Source organism: Melanerpes formicivorus, unplaced genomic scaffold, assembly GCF_026170545.1.
Source record: "Melanerpes formicivorus ecotype bairdi unplaced genomic scaffold, bMelFor1.0.p_v2 SCAF_20, whole genome shotgun sequence".
Classification (NCBI taxonomy): Eukaryota; Metazoa; Chordata; class Aves; order Piciformes; family Picidae; genus Melanerpes; species Melanerpes formicivorus.
The window spans coordinates 8,225,840-8,244,894 of record NW_027142372.1 but is presented as its reverse complement, the minus strand read 5'-3'; the positions used below and the strand labels follow the sequence as shown (position 1 = coordinate 8,244,894).

Sequence of the window (19,055 nt, the reverse complement as noted above, 5' to 3'; positions counted from 1 at the left end):
ACTTAGAGTTTAGTAAACTTGAACCGAAGACAGTGTTTGAGGTGTGGCCTCAGCATCTCTGAGGGTCTGTGGTTAAGGTGTACCATAAGTGCAGTGAGAATGAACAGTGATGTGAGAGTCCAGCAGTCAGCTCATGAAGGTGCAGTTGATTTTTATTGCTCCTTATGAGATAGCTCTGCACTGTTACTGCTTGTGGGTTTGGCTTTAGTTTGTCATAGGTCTTTTAAAGATAGTCCAGCATGCTGAGTGAGGAGTTCTTAATTTGTACTAAACCAAGTGATTAAGTAAGTATCTTTCATTTACAATGTAAGTACTGATTTGTGTTTTGCAGATGTTAACTTAGAATCTTTGGCACAACTAGAAGTTTACCTCCAAAACAATTTAGGAACTATTTGGTATTGCATACTTTCAGTTCCACGTGTAATAAAAGAAACTCCAGTAACTTTGTATATAAAAATAATATTGGATATTAGGTACTTTTGAAAAAGCCACACTGAGACAAGCTAGACACATGAGGGTATTTACTGAAAATGCTAAATGTAGTGTTCACCACTCTCTGCTGAATTACTTTGTTGCTCTTTTTTCACTGCTGCAGTCTCCAGACCTTCTGGCTTGATGGGAATTTCCTCACCTCCTTACCAGAAGAACTACAAAGTCTGCAACAGCTCAGCTGTCTTGGGCTTTCCTTCAATAACTTCTGTGAACTGCCAGCAATTTGTGAGAAACTTGTCCTCTTAGACAAACTATCCCTGGCAGGGAACTCGATAGAGACCCTGGACCTTGCTGTGCTGAACCGTATGAGTCACATCAAAAGTGTGGACCTGAGGTAAGGTGGAGGGAAGCTTGCATACATGTATAAACCAGATTGTTCAGTAGAGAAGCTGTGTGGCTCTGGTACATTTTGCAGTAAACTAGGTGTGATTTTTTTATCCTCTTACTGTTTGTTCAGCTTTTAGGGAGTTCTGTTTCTGAGGGCATGCAGAGTTCACTTAAGGAAGCAAGGTTAACTAAACAATGCCTGAAGTCACTGAATATGAAGCAGTAGCTCTTTGATCTCTCCTACCCTCTTTTGTCCTCCCTCCTTCCCCGCCTTAGAGATGTGATCCCAATTCTCCAGGCTGCCTACTGCAGAGTTCTCAGAAAGGGACAAAGAACTTTTGTCTGTGGCAAGGCAGTCTGGTACCCAGTCTCTGCATTAGCTTCCTGTATAAGTAGCTGTCCACTGACCTGGCTTCTAATTTCTTTGCTGATCTTCAGAATTTCTTAAATAGCGGGGAAGAGTGAAATGGTTTCACAGCAGTATAGACAAAGGAAATGTTTTTCTTTGTATTTGCTGCCTAAATCCGCCATTGCTCCTCACACATTTTCCTGAGCTCACCTTTGGCATTAGCCTTCACCAGAACTGTTCCTTTCCTCTCCTTTCTTCTCTCTCCTTGCTGGCATTCAGTGTCCTGTTTTCTGATTTTGTAACTCTTATCTCTGAGTGTTTAGGCTGAACAACCTGAAGAGAGCAGCAACTGACACTCTGGAGGGGAACAAATCTGTAACTTACATGGATTTACGAGACAATCAGATGACAGATTTGGATCTGAGCTCCTTGGGCAGCCTGGAGCAGCTGCACTGTGAGAGGAATAAGCTGAAAGAGTTGACACTGAGTGGCTTCTCCCTTCGGGCCCTCTATGCCAACAGCAACTGTACGTATCTTTGTCTTCTTCACCTGTCCTCTCACACACACACACTATTTACACTGATGTTACAGTAGTGAGACTATATGTGATGGGTCTTCTGTGGTTAGCTTCCAGGGATCACATTAGGCTCAAGGTGAGGAGAAAGTTCTTCACCGAGAGAGTCATTAGTCATTGGAATGGGCTGCCCAGGGAGGTGGTGGAGTAACTATCCCTGGAGGTGTTCAAGAGGGGATTGGACGTGGCACTTGGTGCCATGGTCTAGTCATGAGGTCTGTGGTGACAGGTTGGACTCGATGATCCTCAAGGTCTCTTCCGACCTTAGCGATACTGTGATGTGCATGGATGTGGGCAAGCTGTGTAAGAGGGGGGAGGTTGTGGTGTTGAGTAGCTGTCCAAGAAATTTGGATTTCAGTGAGGTTTGTTTGGGAAAAAAAATATAGCTGTTCCTTGCTCTGATGCCCCAGGAGGCGGATGGAGAAGTGGCATATTGAGACACTCTAGCGCCATATGGCAGATGTATTAAATGTGAACTCTCTCTTGGGAAGGACAAGACCCTGAGTGTCCATAAAGACTGTATGAGTCTCACTTCCTAGCTAGTCTGTCTGGTTCTCTCTGCTGTTTTCCCTCTGAAGCTCTGCAATCACAGTTATTTTCTTTTACTTCATCAGGTCTAACAGCTGTCAATATTTATCCAGTTCCTGGTCAACTGACTTGTCTAGAGCTCTCTCAGTAAGTGCCTATATACTACAGAATCCAACATGATGTGTCTGGACATACTTGCTGTTTTCTGGAGAAATTTTCTGAAGCTTTTAAGCTTTAGAAAGAGTTGAGAGCAATCAAGGGAGGGCATTCCATCTAAACAGTGGAACTGGAAAGCCCATTGCTAAAGAATGTGTCCCAGACCAGAAGCCCCTCTGAACCAGTATGACTTGTCTAGATGACTGGCTGTCCTTCAGCTCTAGGCCATGAACAGCAAAAACTGCCAAGCAGGGACCACTGAAATTGTAGCAGTTTACTGAGCCAAAAGGGGGGAATTTGTAGATCAGAGTAGCCAACAGTAATCTCTGCCTTCAGCTGTGTTGCCCTCGGAGCAGCATTATGACATCTGTAAGACAGGACTCAAAGTTCTCTGGAGGTCACTTCCAACCCCTAACATTCTGTCATCCTGTGATAGCTTTTTGCTTGAGTTCTCAGCTTACACAGAATAGCAGGATAGGATAGGGTGGCCTGTTCTGCTGGTGTGAGTGCTGAACAAAAAGCCTAACCATCAGAGCCTTGCATCAGTGCTTTCTACCAGTCTTGCACGAGCTCAGTGTGCATTACACAGCTAGCTGTGAGATAAATTCACTGCTGTGCGGCTAACCCAGGTGCTGTTCATTTCCTGCCTGTTGTTCTTTGCTTGGCTGTCACTGGTGTCATGCCGCATTCAAACAGGTTGTGTTCCACATAGAGTGCTGGTGTCCAGCTTTACTTTCTTGCTTTTCTCAGCAATCAACTTCAGTGTGTCCCAGACTGGGCCTGTGAAGCGAAGAAACTGGAAGTTCTGGATGTGAGCTACAACCTTCTTGTGGATCTTCCGTCAAGGTCAGCAAACGTTCTTACACAGAGATGAGCTTTCTTCTATAGTGAGCTGACTGGGGAGAGAAGCAGTGCTGTTCCAGTTGCTTTATTCCTTGTTGTGCAGAGATATAATGTGCTTGCTTTCCCTGTGCAGCGTTGAAAATACTCTGTATTCAAATGTTGGAAAGAACTGACTTTTAAATCAGCTTCTTGAATAACAGAGGCCAGGTAATTTCATCCTGTCTTCTGGCTTCTGCTGCAGCTGTTTGCACATGAAGTGGAACACACTGCTATGATTTGTTTTACCATAGTGTCTGTGATCACAGGTCGTGGATGAGGCCCTAATATGCCTTGCATTGCCCCACATTTCATCTCTTACCTTTCATGGAGGGACATCACAGAGATACAGCTGATCTCAAAGGTAGCTTTCACAGCACATCATCAGCCAAGTCCTTTCTCCCTGTTTCCCATTCAGTTTCTGCAGAATTGTGGTAAAGGGGAGCCAAGAACTAATATAACTTTGCAGATATTTATGACTCCTCCAGGACAGAAGGCATATCATGGAAAGAAGCAAAGCACAAAAAGAAGCCTAACAAGTGTGTTTGGTGGGGGTATGGTTGTAGTGAATGAGAGACAGCATCTAGGGTAAGCTATATTGAAATTGAACAGGAAGATGGATTACAGTGAAGGAATACAGAAAGCAGGTTGAAGCAGTTAAAACAGTAGGCATAGGAAGTGATCTTAGTGACATTCTGATGGTTTTCAGAGAAAAGACTGTATACATCAGAAGCAAGAAAAGGATGTAACACAGATATGATAATGAGAACTTGCCAAAAGAATTCTAGCCCTACCCCTGGATGAAAAAAGGCCAGATTTTAAGTATGTTATGCAAAAAGCACCTGCAGAATTCAGACATGGGAATAAATACTCTGAAAATAAATGTAAGCATTTTTAGAGCTTGCTGGAATGTACTGTCTTACTGTTCTTAGTAAATATGCTTGTATATCTACTCATTGGGGATCTCTTCCAGTATGTGCTTCTCACCAGCACTGTAAGTATGTTTTGTGTACAGTTAGAACTTTGCAAGCATTGATTTTCAGCCATTGGTCAGGTTAATCCAGCAGACTAAATTGTAAAGAGCCTCATAGAAAGGAATATAGTTCACCATAAAGTTGTCATTTACACTTAGTTGTCTGAAAACAGAATTGTATCAAAGTGGTGTGCAACAGTGAGTGGAGATACCCAAGCCCGTTCTGGAACAGTCAGTTTGAGTAAAGAAATTGGTGTATCTGCATTTGAATAGCTTTTTTCTCCCCACTGTAATTAGCTTTGAGAAGCCACAGCATACAGAAGGAAACTGAGCTGGCCCACACAGCGCAGCACACTAATGCAGCTTTTGTATTTCTGGCTTCCAAGCTGTTCTGTACAGGGCTCTCAGAATGCAGTCCCAAATTATCACCTCACACAAATGGGCAGGATGGTTCTGGTCTATATCCAGGTGTGTTCAAATACCCTTTCTCAAAATTCCTGTGGGCAGTTCTTTGCAGTTTGTGGGGATAGAGGCTTTTCCTTCAACAAGCACTGCCACTCTGGAGAATGTGCCAACAGCCTCAGCAGTGATACAGGAGTGCTATACAGCCTGTTAAAGCTCTGAATTCAAGCTGGCACAGGGGAGAAACAGGCATTTTAAATCCATCCTTTATGACTTCTGTGTTATTCCTATCTGAGAGAATGCCAGGCATATGCACACAGACACATCACAAGTTACTGATCTGCAGTAGCACAAAGACAAATGCAGGTACACTTGCAAGCATTCAGAGTGACTGAGGCACCTTACCGTGTGTGGGTTCCTGCTTTGTCATTGCTTATATTTTATGGATTGCTGTATTTTCTTTTTTTTTTTTTCTGCTGTACAGTAAAATGGTAATAGATTGAATACTACCTTCTCACATTTTGTGGTGTGGAGTGAACCAAGCTGATACAGAAAACCCTGTGTCGTTTTAGGATCCTCAGCAGCTTGAGCCTTCAGAAGTTGATGGTGGGGCACAATCGTCTGCAGAGCCTTCCTCCTCTTCTAGAACACATTCCACTGGAAGTGCTGGACCTTCAGCACAACCTGTTGACTAAACTGCCAGAGACACTCTTTGTCAAGGCTCTGAAGTGAGTGGCAACAGCAATCATCTTTTGCTTGCATTAACCTTTGGAGCTGTAAAGGCTGGTAGTGACATCTGCATGACTGTCCTTGCAAGGTGCCATTTGCATTATCTCTTATGAGACATGCACTTCATGGAGGTAATTCAGGTGCCATAAGGGAAGGTGTCATGCAGATTTGTGGGAATCAGTCCATGTTACAGGAAAACAGCCAACTGAAAAATTAACTTCAATTGCAACTGTTTGTCAGATCATGTTACTGTCTGAAGAGCTTGTCTTTAAAAGTAGTGTGTGAAGTCAAGTGCAGAGGAAGAAAGCCATACAGATTTTCATGTGCTATAGCAGAATGTACATCAGGTCATTGGAGGACAGCAAGAGAGACCTTCACAAGGTCACAACCATTCATAACTGTCTATTCAGACATGAGTCAACCCTTCTTTTAAAGACTGAGTGAGAGCTGATGTAGTCTGCTTCCTGCCAGCATTACCCACCACCTCCACAGTTTCTTCACTACTCACAGTTCACTGTAAAACACTGTGTGCATCTGCAATGCTAGATAGCTAATAAGTCATTAGTAGGCTCATAAATCTGAATGTGAGTAGGGATGTTACAGTGTGTTGTCTGGCCTTCTGTCTAATGCTGTTGTTCTGTCTGCACTGGCATTTTTATAGCTCCTTTTCCTGCTGTTAGTGGAGTGCTTTAAATTATGTGAAGTCTGATTTTTGCACTTGCTATGGTTAGCCTCAGGTACCTGAATGCATCTGCAAACAGCCTGGAGTCCTTGCCCTCTGCATGTACAGGGGAGGAGAGTCTGAGCATGCTGCAGCTGCTTTACTTGACCAATAATAACCTCACAGATCAATGCATCCCTGTCTTGGTGGGACACCCGAGCCTACGGATCCTGCACCTGGCAAACAACAACCTACAGACCTTCCCTGCAAGGTAGGTGAGGCTGGTGGGCAAGGCAGTGATCACCAGGAGGGTGTCACTTGCCTTACTGCAACTCTGTGTGAATCAGTGCCTGTGGCTTGTGGGCAGAAGCCTGCCATTCATACACACACACCGAGGAAGAGCATGCCAAAGGGGATTTGCACAGGGTACTGTTGGCTGCAGTGGTTCCCGTCCCTCTACTTGTGATGGATGGGGGGGGTGGTATGTGGAGACAGTATATCTCCACAGTCTCGGGGCTCCTGGCATGCAGCTCATTGTGCTGCAGTTTTTCACTTCTCAGTCTTGTCAGAAGACCCTCAGACTTCTCTGTGCAAGCTTTTCCCTGATTTTTCCTGGTGCTGGTCAGGCTAAGCAACCACTTCCACGTAAACCTGTTTTTTCCTACAAAGTACACTGACTCAGCTTAGACTTTTTTAGCCAGTTTTGAAACAGACACTGCAGTCTTCTGCTCCAGTGCTTTACAAGTCAGAGGTGAAGGATCAGTCTGTTGCATAAACCCAAGCCAGGCATGGGGACCTCAAGCTCTTATTGGAGCATCTCTTAGGACTTTTGGGCTCTTATCAATAAATTAGAAATGTATCTCCCAAGGGCAACGTCTGTGGATGCCTTATCTGTGGCTTCAGAAGGTTTTGCGCATAAGATGCAGTAGTCTTTTGTTTGCCTTTCAGCAAACTTAGTAAACTAGAGCACCTGGAAGAGCTGAATCTGAGTGGCAACAAACTGAAAACAATTCCCACAACGGTGGCAAACTGCAAGCTACTTCACACACTTATTGCACACTCTAATGAAATCAGCATCTTTCCGGAGATCCTGCATTTGCCCCGAATCCAGGTATTTGTGTGAAGAAGGCAGAGGGGTATTGGGGAAAGTCTGGGTTGAGAGTGAAGAGTAAGTGGGGGAGGAGCCCAGCATTTTGCTTGAGCCATCCAAGGACAGGGCACAGAATATGCCTCTCCAAATTGATCAAAGATGGCTCATCTCTCATTCGTCATTGCCATCCATCGCTATGTGTGTTTCTGGGTTCCCATTTGAGACAGCAGGGAGTGTTACATAGCTGGGCAGATTTGTCTATATAGGCCTGCTGTTGCCTTCAGTGTGAGCTGTTCTTTCAGTACTGGAGTCCTGGCTATTGCAGGTTCTAGGTATTTACTGCTTCTAAATAGTTTTTCTAATGATAGGTCAGGCCCATTTTCATGACCTGCTGGTGGGGCACAGTCAGTAGGGGGCCATGTGATATTGAGAAGGCATACTGGAGCAACTGCTCATGTGACAGAACAAAGGGTATTTTCTTTCTCATTGTGGGTTTTTTTGGTACTGCAGTTTGTGGATTTGAGCTGCAATGAGTTAACTGAAATCCTAATCCCTGAGGCACTGCCAGGTGCCTTGCAAGAGTTGGACCTGAGCGGAAACACAAACCTGGTGCTAGAGCACAAGACACTGGACATCTTCAGGTGAGCCATGGGGATACCAAACCAGTAGTGACCTGGGAAAGGTAGCCCTTCCTGGGAGGGAAAATGGGATAGGAAAGTGTGTATCAAAACACTGCATAGTGTTATGATGTTCTCTGCCTGGGGCAGCTGAAGTTTTCTGTGTTACAGGAGGGAAAAGTGTAAGTCTGGGTCCATATCATCAGAGCAAGCAAACAATTTCTCAAGTGGCATGAGGTTCTCCCAGCTGTCTCTGGCATAAGCAGCCAGACATCTTCAGAAGGCCAAGCCCTTAAACTCCTCCCCTTGGTGCAGTTCTTTAAATAGGCTGCTGTCTAAAACTCTAGACTGGACAAGGTCTTTTGACCACAAACTATTCAGCAGGTTCTGGGAGAGAATGACTTCTGTTCTTCTACCTCTCTCTAGTCACATTACCACGCTGAAGATTGATGCTAAGCCCTCCCTCACAGCAGACACAGCACTCACTTCCACCTTCTGGAGTCATGGAGTGGCTGAGATGGCAGGCCAAAGGAATAAGTGAGTATCATGGTCTGCTGAATGCTGGCACTGTTTTCTCAGGGTGCTAGGGGGAGTACTGCTAGGCACATAAGCAGGTCTCGTATGCTCAAGAGCTTATCCACCACGCTGCCTCTCCAGATCTCTTGCTAAGTTGCAAAGCATCCACAATGTTCTGTCCCTCAGTTTTCATGCTCATCCTGGGACTCCTGCATTTTGTTTCCCACCCTTTCTTTCTTTTTCTAGCTGTGCCCATTGGCCTTTCCTGAGTGTGGTGAAGGAGGGTCTAAGAGAAATGGAATGCAGCTGTACATCTCATGGGGGAGTCAACATAGGGACAGTGGCTTTGCTGCCCTGCAAGAAGAGCACTCTTGGCAAGGTGCCTGGTGGACATGGTTTTGGGAAATGTGTAATCTTCTGAGACATTAACTGTGCTTGTGTGCTTCTCTAACAGGCTGTGTGTGTCATCCCTGGCACTGGGGAGCTTTGCAGAGGGCATGGAGGCTGTGTATGGCATGTTTGATGGTGACAAGAATGAGGAGCTGCCACGCTTGCTGCAGTGCACCATGGCTGATGTGCTCCTGGAGGAGGTACAGCAGTCAGACACCATGTTCATGTCCAACACCTTCTTGGTCTCCCACAGGTAGGACAGGGAGCAGGCTGGTCCTGGCAGGACCTGCATGGGTATTTCACTTCATGTGTTAGGTGGGGTGAGGCAGCCCTCCAGAGTGCATGTCAGTGGAGTCTGGAACCTTCTGCATCTTCTCCAACAGGAAGCTGGGCATGGCTGGGCAAAAGCTGGGGTCCTCTGCTGTCCTTTGCTATATTCGTCACGATGTGGCTGATGCAGCCAGCAGCTTCTCTCTGACGGTGGCCAATGTGGGGACGTGCCAAGCCGTTCTGTGCCGAAGTGGAAAACCACTGCCTCTCTCCAAAGTCTTCAGCCTTGAACAGTGTTCAGAAGAAGCCAAGAGAGTCAAGGAGCAAAAAGCCATTATAACAGAGGTTGGTTTGGATCCTCTTTGCTTCAGCTTCCACCCTCCTGAAAAAGTTTAGCACGAACACAAGAGCTCTGCTGCCTTTACTACAGGAGAGAGGTTGGCATGAGAGTGTTTGGGTGACTTGTCTGTTGCTTCCTGATTAGCTCTTCAGAATGACACGTGCCTAGAACACCCATTGTGGCTTAAGAACTACAGGCATGGGATGCCAAGGATGGCCTGGGGAGAGGGGGAAGTAAAGAAATAGCTGTGGAGCTAAAGAAGGGGAGGTCCCTAATACTGTGCATGACTTGGGTGAGTGTGGAGTGTGAGCCACTGAGGAACAAAAATAACAAAATATCTTTGGTGTTTCTTGACAATTTTGACTCAAATTACCTCTCTCTGGATTTCCTCCGTGTTTTACTCAGTGAAAGTACAGGATTAGTGGTCACTGGGATATGCAAAACTTGGATTAAAAAAAGTGTATTACAGGTAAAAATTCTTAACACCAGAAAAAAAATACCAGAAATGTTTATTGGGTTTATGCAAAATTATGGAAAGAGTTTCTGGAGAACTCTGTAGTGTTTAACTTTCTAAAAACTTTGAAATGAAAGAGGAGTTCCAAAGAACTGGAAGACAAGTTCTTGGTGAAGATTTGAGAGATCAGTGCCAGTCATGCTGGTTTTATCCTGAGTGTTTTCAAAAGTATCAGAGTGTTTGATGGGAGTGTTTCTGACAGGGCCAATCAATGTGTTACAGCTCTGCAAGATGCTGTGTTCTGTAGCATTCTTGAATCAGTGTAGCACATTAAATGGTTTAAAAACTGATTAAATTAAATCATTGTTCGCAGAGACTTCCCTGCATGTAACCTCTGCTGGTTTTTAATATGAAGCAGCAGCAACATTTAACACCAGAGGATTGAGAAAGTAGGAACACTGAAATGAAATTCAAAACACTGTGGGAGCTGTGTACTCTGTATGCACTGACATGCATACAGAGTACACAGGGATTATCTGTCAGGAACAGGAAGGAGGTAATACCTCCTGCTTACAGCAGTAGTGTGAGAAACCTACTTGTTAATTTCTTCCTCATCATAGTAGTAGTATCAGTCAGGGTTGGAAGGGACCACAAGGATCATCTAGTTCCAACCCCCCTGCCATGGGCAGGGACACCCCACACTAGATCAGGCTGGCCAGAGCCTCATCCAGCCTAGTCTTAAACGCCCCCAGGGATGGCGCCCCAACCACCTCCCTGGACAACCCATTCCAGGGCTTCACCACTCTCATGGTGAAGAACTTCCTCCTCACATCCAGCCTGAATCTCCCCACCTCCAGCTTCATTCCATTCCCCCTAGTCCTATCACTACCTGAGATCCTGAGAAGTCCCTCCCCAGCCTTCCTGTAGGCCCCCTTCAGATACTGGAAGGCCACAATGAGGTCACCTCGGAGCCTTCTCTTCTGCAGACTGAACAGCCCCAACTCCTTCAGTCTGTCCTCATAGGAGAGGTGCTCCAGCCCTCTGATCATCCTTGTGGCCCTTCTCTGGACGTGTTCCAGTACATCCAAATCCCTCTTGTATCTTCCTCAGGATGTAGTGTCCACACTTCAGAATGTTAAGAGAGATAGTTCAGTAAATGCACAGAAATTCATGTCTGGACAACCTGCCTCACAATAAGAAAGCAAAAAGTCACTGTCTCACTCATACTGAGAAAATGTTTCATGTAAGACTCGTGAGTTAGACTCTGGTCCATGTGCTGCAGGAGATCTAGCTGCTCATTCCACAATAGTTTGCTGAAACTTCAGACTGTGACAAAAAGTCTTGTGGGATAAAAGTGTGTTATTGCCAGTGTGAATGATGGGTGATTACTGTACCTACTGATCAGGCACAGTGAATGTTTGTGCTGTGGTTCCTGGGCCCAGACCCCCTTCTGCTCTGCTGTAGCTGTGTACTGGCATTTCTCAAGGCCCCTCCCTAGCCAGTATGTGTGCAGAGGAAGGATTGTGATCCAAATGATCCAACAGCAGATCTAAGGCTACTGCCCCTTTTTTCTCTTGTCTGCAGGACAATAAGGTGAATGGTGTGACTTGCTGCACTCGGATGCTGGGCTGCACATACTTACATCCCTGGATCCTGCCCAAACCACATGTCCATTCCATTCCACTGACTGTACAAGATGAGCTGCTACTTCTAGGGAACAAAGCTCTCTGGGAGCACCTTTCCTACACAGAGGCTGTCTCAGCCGTGCGCCACCTCCACGACCCACTGGCTGCTGCGAAGAAACTCTGCACTTTAGCCCAAAGCTATGGGTGCCAAGACAATGTAGGTGCAGTGGTGGTGTGTCTGAACATCAGTGATGACAGCTGCACGTGTGAGATGCACGGCCTCACCCTGCCAGGTTCCGGGGGATTTGGTTCCACCACCACCAAGCCAGCAACGCCTTCATCTAGCAGTGGAATTGCTTCAGAGTTCAACAGTGAGCTGTCTGCTTCTGAGGTTAGCAGTGAGGTGGGTTCTACTGCTTCAGATGAACACAGCACTGTTGGTCTTGACGGCAGTTTGCTGCCACGACAAGAGCGACGCTGCAGCCTACACCCTGTGCTCTCTTCAAGCATCTTTCAACGCCAACCTTCTAGTGCCACCTTCTCTAGCAACCAGTCTGACAATGGTCTAGATAGCGATGATGAGCAGCCTGTGCAAGGTGTGATGACAAATGGCAGTAAAGTAGAGGTAGAGGTGGATATCCACTGCTGCAAAGGAAAGGGCCTGGAGTCCGAACCTCCTCTTGCAGAGTATAGCTCCTCTGCTCCAGGGCCAGAGGATGACTCCGGGCTTGTCCTTGTCATTCGGAGACAGAATAGTGTAAACAGCAACACTGTGCAGAGAGGGGTCAAGGAAAAGTGTGAACTGCAAAAATCTCTTTCCACATGCTGTCTCTATGGAAAGAAGCTTTCCAATGGCTCCATAGTGCCCTTGGAGGAGAGCCTCAACCTCATTGAAGTAGCCACAGAGGCACCCAAGAAGAAGACAGGCTATTTTGCTGCTCCATCCCAGATGGAGCCAGAAGATCAATTTGTGGTGCCACCTGATCTGGAGGAGGAAGTGAAGGAACAAATGAAGCAGCACCAGGAGAATGGAGCAGATCAGGAACAGAAAGAGGAACATGCAGTGACTATGCCAGAGGAGTTTGACACAGCTTTGTAACCCTAAAAGTACTGCTCCCAGATCATCTGTCCCAGGAAGTTCTGACCCATAAGGGCTCTCTTGCCCTCCAAGGGGAGCTGGGATCAGCAAGGAGTACAGGCATCTGCTGCTTCCTTAATGGAGTTGAGGAAGAAATAAGTGTACTAAGGTCTGGGCTGTCCACTTTTTACTGCAGAGTCTCAGTAGTTCTGTGAACACTCAGACCAGCAGCTGAGCTCTGTGTTAGGGACTGTCTGGAAATTGTGCAGGCACTAGGAAATGGGCAGGTGTTCCAACACCTGTGTGTAGCTCCTTGAGCCCTGAGGTTCTGCCAGCTCTGCAGGAAAGGAGCTGGCCTATCTGTGTGAGGGGGCTGCTGAGGGGGCAATGTTCAGTGTTTGGAGTTCTGTGAATATTTCTGATGCAGCCCCCCCTCCACCCACCCCAGCAGCTGACATTGTTATTCCTTGAAAGAATACAGCCAGTTGCAATGAAGCTGACCCAAGAATGGTTTCCTACATTAATTGCAAGCACTTTTATTGATTGCACTTAACGCTGTTCTGCTCCCCTTCAGCCCAGCACTTTATTATTTAGGGTTAGGGGAGAGAGCACTCCACAGCAGGTGTGGTGAGGGCTTTTCCCAGTGGATATTGTTAGGGCAAGATCAGGGTACCAGTGTTCTGATGAGCACTGGTGCAGAGTAGAATGAGGATTATGATGCAACCAGCCTATGCAGGATGAGAAAACAGCTGAGTGATAAGCAGATGCCTATTGATGCATTTTACATGGAGCATAGGAAAGATCAGTTCTGGACTGGCTGACTAAGGTCATGTGTAGAGATAGTGCTTCTAGCTGCAGAGCACAGACCCAGCTCAACAGGAACTTGGCCAGTTCCATTGTGGATGCTTCACAGTCAAGGCTTATTGTGTCCAGAAGAGACAAAATGAAACCAGGAACTCGTGGTTGTTTCAATGAGCTACTTGGCCTAAGGGGAAACCAGAGTGATCTAAGGCTAGTGAGCAGTGAGGCTGTCCTTCAAATGCTGGGCAAGTGTTTAGTGCTCTCACCACATGAACCTGTTCACTGTCAGCTACAGCACCTTACCTTGCCTCTGAAAACAGGAGTCATATTCTAAATCCACAGCAGCCTGCATTTCACAGTATTTGCCCAATTTGGCCACAGGCAAGGTGGAAGCATTCTTGTTTCTGCTTAGCTTTCAATGCAAAAGGGAAAACTAGAACTTTTCACTGTAAGAACATCTTTACCAGCACTGGGAAGTGTTTACAACAGTCCCACTGGTAGTGAGCTGGCTGCTCTGCACTCAGCAGATGCATTGTGTTTCCATTAGGATTTTTGGTGCAGGGTGTAAATTGGCTGCCTACATCATCATCTTGTGTAAGGGTCGTGAAAAGACCACTGCTCCTGTAGCATGCAGAGCTGTCTTCCTTAGCTGGCAGAGAGCTGGACAGCAGCTGTCCCCATCATGTCAGTGGTGCAATAATCCTGGCTGTAATGTGGGCTAGTGCCTTTTCTTCTTTATTATATTTATGAAGAAAACTTGAAAGTTTCTTCTCAAGAACTCTGAGGGGCTTGAGTTGTCTATTTTTGAATCAAATTCAGGCCATGCTCAGAAGGATATACTGCAGACTACTTGTAGGATTCTGTCCATATAGATCTTTAGACAAAATCTAATGGAGTCCTACTGAGATTTCAAAGCACCTTGAATTCCTTGTCACTATGAAAAAACCCCATATTTTTACCATGCATCAGAGGACATTTTAGGATATCCTTGTGCTAGTTATGATGTCATCTTGAAACAGCCCCACTTTTTCCAAGGTTTAAACTCTCTCAGATTTTGTTTGAATACCTGTTTCATTTGGAAATGGAGACAAAAGCTAATTCTTAGAATCACAAAACCAGCATCATTTTAATCCCTTAGGCAGAGAAACAACAGCAGAAAAAAGATTAAAGCATCAAACCCCAAACCTCTTTCATGTTCTCTTCATATGAAGTATGCAGAAAAGGCTCATCCCAGTGTATTTTACTGTAACTTTAATTCTGTCTCTGGTGATCACCAAGTATCTGTGCCCAGGCCAAGTTTCTGATACTTGACAGAGCTGCAAAGCAGCCTCTGTCCAGTGTAGGACTGATGCAGGAATACAACTCCTCTTTCTGAGTAAGACTGTGACAGACCTTGCACTAGGAGAGTGGCAGATGTTAATGCAAATCGGCTTTCCATTTCCTGCACTGATGTGGAAAAGCCCATGCATACTTACCAGTTTGAACCAGTAGCATTGCTTGGAGAGTTGGCAGTCCTACAGGGAGATAATCATGAATAGTTCTCCTGGCTCAGTGGGGAAGGACTAAGTGAAATAAACTCTGCAGGGGAGTGTGCAGTTTTCTGAGCTGCTCCTCCTAACAGTAATGGCAGAACGGAATGCAAGGAATTCCTACTCAGCCTTCTTCTCCAGTGCTGTTTCTGGTTTTGAAGCAGAAAGGGAGTTTAATACAGCCAGCTCATGTTTTCTGTGGGGGTGAACTGTCAGGGCAGAACATACCTTATTTTCTTACACTAGGTAGAGTCCACAGCTTCCTGTGCTTCAGCCGATACTGTGAACTGTTGTCTCATTCTGAGCACCACAGCCTGAGTGCTCCCCTCCACCACCACCTTTTGTTTTCCTGCCTTCCTAGAGGCAGCAAGCTTCTCCTTTGACTTTCTCACCATATAAATTAACACCACCTTAGATGTTGAGCTCCCTTGGAGCACTGCTCTAGGTAGAACAGGTATAAACGGCCAAGTCTAGTGAAGGACTCGTAGCACGGGATAGAAAGTGTTTTCCCCGTTCTCTTCCTGTTCTCCAGTCTGCTCCCTGATTTTTGTATGTGGGTTTTGCACAGATACATCCTTGCCACAGAGCAATGTCACTAAGAATGTCCCATTCATTAACAGACCTGCTGTTACAGGTTGGTGTCATCAGGCTGTCTTGTCCCTGCTGAGTAGTGCCAGACCTGCCATGCTCCATGCAGCCACAATGAAGTTAGGCTGGTGAGTTGGTTTGTCCATCTCTTCAGTAATTCTGTCTCTGCTGGTAAGCATGCTTGCTAAGAACAGGTGCTCTAAAGGCACTGACCTTGGCCTGTCCAGGAAGACTTCTGCAAAAGGAATCCATAAAGGTTACACTCACTGACAAGTAGTAGGGGAGCCAAGTACTGAGGGTAAGGGATAGCCTCTGAGTTGCTGCCAGCACCAGGAACAGGCCTGGTGAAGGCAGCACCATAGTCTGTTGGGACCTGATCAGAATCCTCAACTAGAGGGGAGGGTAAAATCCTGTTCCAAGGAGCAAGTATTTCCCTTTCTTGGGGTGGGGCAGCTGTGAGGTCCTTCTGCACTCCTTCCAGATGGTGATGGCTTTCTTGTCACTTGCCAAAGGCCTTCAGGCAAGAGGTTCACCTCTTTGGTTTTGTGCAGTCATCATTTGCTGTTCCATTGCTGTCTGAAGAGTCCAGTGTATTTTTTCCTCTTTTTCCACATTTTGAAGCATTTCCTTTTTTTAACTTGACTCACATGACCCAGTGCATGTTAAACCAATACTGCAGTGCACCGTTTACTAAATAATCTTTTTTCATGGTTTGGTTTGGTTTGTTTTAAGGAGGATAATTTCTGTATCCCACTCCAGCATGCACGTGTAACAACCCCTGGTTTTATTGTGTATGGGAGTAGGTTGTCCAGTGAATGCACTTTCAGCACTCTGGCCTATGTTTGTATTGCTTTGGAGAGACAAATAATGTAAGATTGCTGGAAAACACTATTCCATTGATTCTTTATTCAAGATGTATAGAGCAGTCCAGGAAGGAAGAATATTTTTGCATCAACTTTTCAGCTGACTTAGCAATAAAGATTTTTACTTTCATCTAACTCTATATATTCTGATTCCATTACTGGATGGAATTTGTGCAGTACTGCAGTCAAATGTGGCTGTGGCTGGCAGTAGCCTTGCTGTGTGTTCTCCTTCACTGACCCCTGGGTGCTGCTTTTCTTAGCAAGCTTCCATACTTGCAGACCACTCTGAGGCTGGGATTTATAATACCAGTTACTGGGCAGCTTTCTGTGTCCTGCCAGAGAAATCCTGCCCTATGAACTTGCTCTAGCTAGTACTGCACAGCTTTTTTACTGCACATCTTTCTTGATGCACAGCTGCAGCAAGCAGGAAATAGTCAATAAAAGAAGCAGGACCATGGTGGACTGTCCACATATCCCTGCACTGAGACACTCCATGCACCTAGCTACTAAAAGGGAGGAGAAATCAAACCCCAGAGTACCTTGTGTATCCCTGTTTACAATTTGGTTTACTTTTCTATCTCCAGTTCCAACACTTTGGTGAGTGTGAGGATTTAGTCACTGGTGCCAGTGCCCTGAAGATACATCCAGAACAAAACATGTTTCTGGGGTATTTAGTTTGGTGCTTGGGTTTGGGCTTGTTTTTAAATAGGGGCAGAACTGGTAAGACCAGTGGTGGTTTCCTCTTCATATGGACAACACACATAAAAGGCACTGCTCTGAAGTGACACTGTTCTGAGGCATGATTTTGTGATTCCAGTACCATTTCTCTTTTCCCTGTTAAACTTCCTATAATTTTTCAAAGAAGTAAACTTCACCTTTTTTTTTTTTTTCCCAATAACTAATACAAGAGCAGTACCTCATTTCCCCAACTTCTATGTTAAAAATGTATCTGGAAAACAACATTCTTCTATTTTAAACCACCTGAGCACTTAAAAGCTTTTGTCACGTTCTACCAACAGAGGGCGTCTTTTTAAGCAAAATCATTGTATACAAATTATGCAAAAGACCATTTCATACCAAATTGTGCCCTCTCCAGGATGGTTTGAAAACGCATTTGTGTCACTAATTAGGCTGAGTGTATTCACTGTTTTGCAGGTTGGCTTTATAAATGCCTACTCACACTGCTCTTAGTTCCAAAAGACCTACACAAAAGCAATAATTAGCTGCCTCCATCACTCTGTTCTTGTTCCATCACTTTTGCTCTTTGTAAAGACCTTTTCAGATACTGAAAGCCATTCATCAGCAGAAGTACACAGTAGCCATACTTGTAGCAAAGACCTCACTGGAGAACAGGATACCCAACAGAGGGGAGGGGAAGGCTACTACTGAAGCAGGCAGCTCACTTCTCAGCTACCTCAGAACAGTCATTCTCTGCTATGGGACAGCCACCAGATGAAGCTATCCAACTTTGTGTCCGCTAAAATAATGCAAACTTAAGTCAGAAACAGCTTGACTACTGTATTTAGAGCTGCACTCTCTGTGTTCTGCTGCAGCATTAAGGATGCCTGCCTAGAAGCAAGGAAAAGCATATCACTTTGTCTCAGGGTAAGGAGGCTGGCAAAAATCAGCTACTTCTGGAGTGGAGAAATCATTCTAGAGTTCATAGGATTGTACTGGCTTCTGCTTCAGTTTGTGAACTGTTCTGTACCCCTTGACAGCTAGGCCTGCACTAAGCAGGTATGCCATGATGGTGATGCAGCCTGAGAAGCCGGTAGCAATCTCTGCCCCATGCAGGCTGCATCTAAACCCCTGATAGCCTTTGCTTTGGTAAAGCTGCTCTCTCTCTTTGCACACTGATGAATCATAGACCCCTAGCAGAAAATGGAAGAAATAGTATAGAGCAGGCACCATGCCAATTACAACGATGATGTCCAGGATGCATTCAATTAGCAGCCAGGCTGGGAAATGCCACGGTAACCGCAGAACACCAAGCAAAATAAGAAGGCAAGAGAAGACCAGGAGACATCCTCCCACGGCCATTGCAGCCCTTGCGATTGGCAGCTTTTGTAGGTAGAAGCGCTGGTCGAGCTGTTGGGCTTTTTCCCCGTCGGCTCCACTGAAGCCGCTGTACGCCCCGCCAAAGTAGTAGTAGTAGATGCCCCCCAGGCTAGGTAAGCCCGTGTAGCCTCCCGTCGAGCTGCCGGACACGGAGCTGCAGGCCACGATCAGCACGGCGAGCAGCGCTTCCATCACCTGGCACCAGGCTGAAAGGGGAAGGGCAGAGGTGGGCCCGGGGTCGGACGGTAGGGAAAGGGCAGCTCCCGCAAGGGAAGCCGTAGGGCCGCTCCCGCGGCCGCCTTCCGCCCCACTCACCCCTGCCCGTGCGCAGGTAACCGCAGCGGCGGCACTCCAGCAGCCCCGGCGCGGCTGCGCGGCTTCCTGGAGGCCCCTCTGGCCCTGCACCAGGCACGGCGCTGAAGGAGGACTGCGGCAGGGACGGCAGCGACCCGACCGAGCCCCTCGCAGTAGCCTGCCCGCCCCGTCGGACCCTGTCTCGTCCCCCGATCGGGCCCCTCATGGCCACCCGCCTGCTCCCCTCACTGCCCGCCCGCCCCGATGCGTCCCGGCCGTAGGAGCTGCTCCGCTCCGCCATGGTCCGGCGTGGCCGCGCTCCGCCGGCGCTGGGACAGGATGGCTGAGCTGGGCCGGGCGGCCGGGCTCGAAGTTGGTGCCGGCTCTGTGTGGGGTCGCGCTGCGATCGGAGTGGTGAAACCTCCGGGCCTTCCGCCCGGGGCTCTCCGTAGCCCTGCCAGGGTCCTCCTCG

At 46.6% G+C, this 19,055-nt stretch overlaps 2 protein-coding genes across 2 annotated transcripts in view; one reads left to right on the top strand and one right to left on the bottom strand.

Moving 5' to 3' along the window:
- The window catches only part of PHLPP2 (PH domain and leucine rich repeat protein phosphatase 2), a 33,848-nt gene extending 17,482 nt beyond the window's left edge, over positions 1–16,366 (top strand). Inside the window, exons 8-19 of the mRNA XM_068150659.1 lie at positions 596–826; positions 1,492–1,694; positions 2,357–2,417; positions 3,177–3,272; positions 5,253–5,408; positions 6,141–6,341; positions 7,019–7,181; positions 7,671–7,801; positions 8,204–8,314; positions 8,748–8,936; positions 9,067–9,298; positions 11,332–16,366. Coding sequence (XP_068006760.1) covers positions 596–826; positions 1,492–1,694; positions 2,357–2,417; positions 3,177–3,272; positions 5,253–5,408; positions 6,141–6,341; positions 7,019–7,181; positions 7,671–7,801; positions 8,204–8,314; positions 8,748–8,936; positions 9,067–9,298; positions 11,332–12,471 — 2,914 coding nt within the window. The 3' untranslated portion in view covers positions 12,472–16,366. The remainder of the gene's footprint in view (positions 1–595; positions 827–1,491; positions 1,695–2,356; positions 2,418–3,176; positions 3,273–5,252; positions 5,409–6,140; positions 6,342–7,018; positions 7,182–7,670; positions 7,802–8,203; positions 8,315–8,747; positions 8,937–9,066; positions 9,299–11,331) is intronic.
- On the bottom strand, positions 16,101–18,884 carry MARVELD3 (MARVEL domain containing 3). The gene is made up of 2 exons (XM_068150909.1): positions 18,605–18,884; positions 16,101–18,495 (listed from the first exon to the last, which is right to left on the bottom strand). Exons 1-2 carry the CDS (start codon positions 18,882–18,884, stop codon positions 17,885–17,887), a joined length of 891 nt encoding a protein of 296 aa, XP_068007010.1. The 3' UTR covers positions 16,101–17,884.
- Positions 18,885–19,055: the final 171 nt, after the last annotated feature.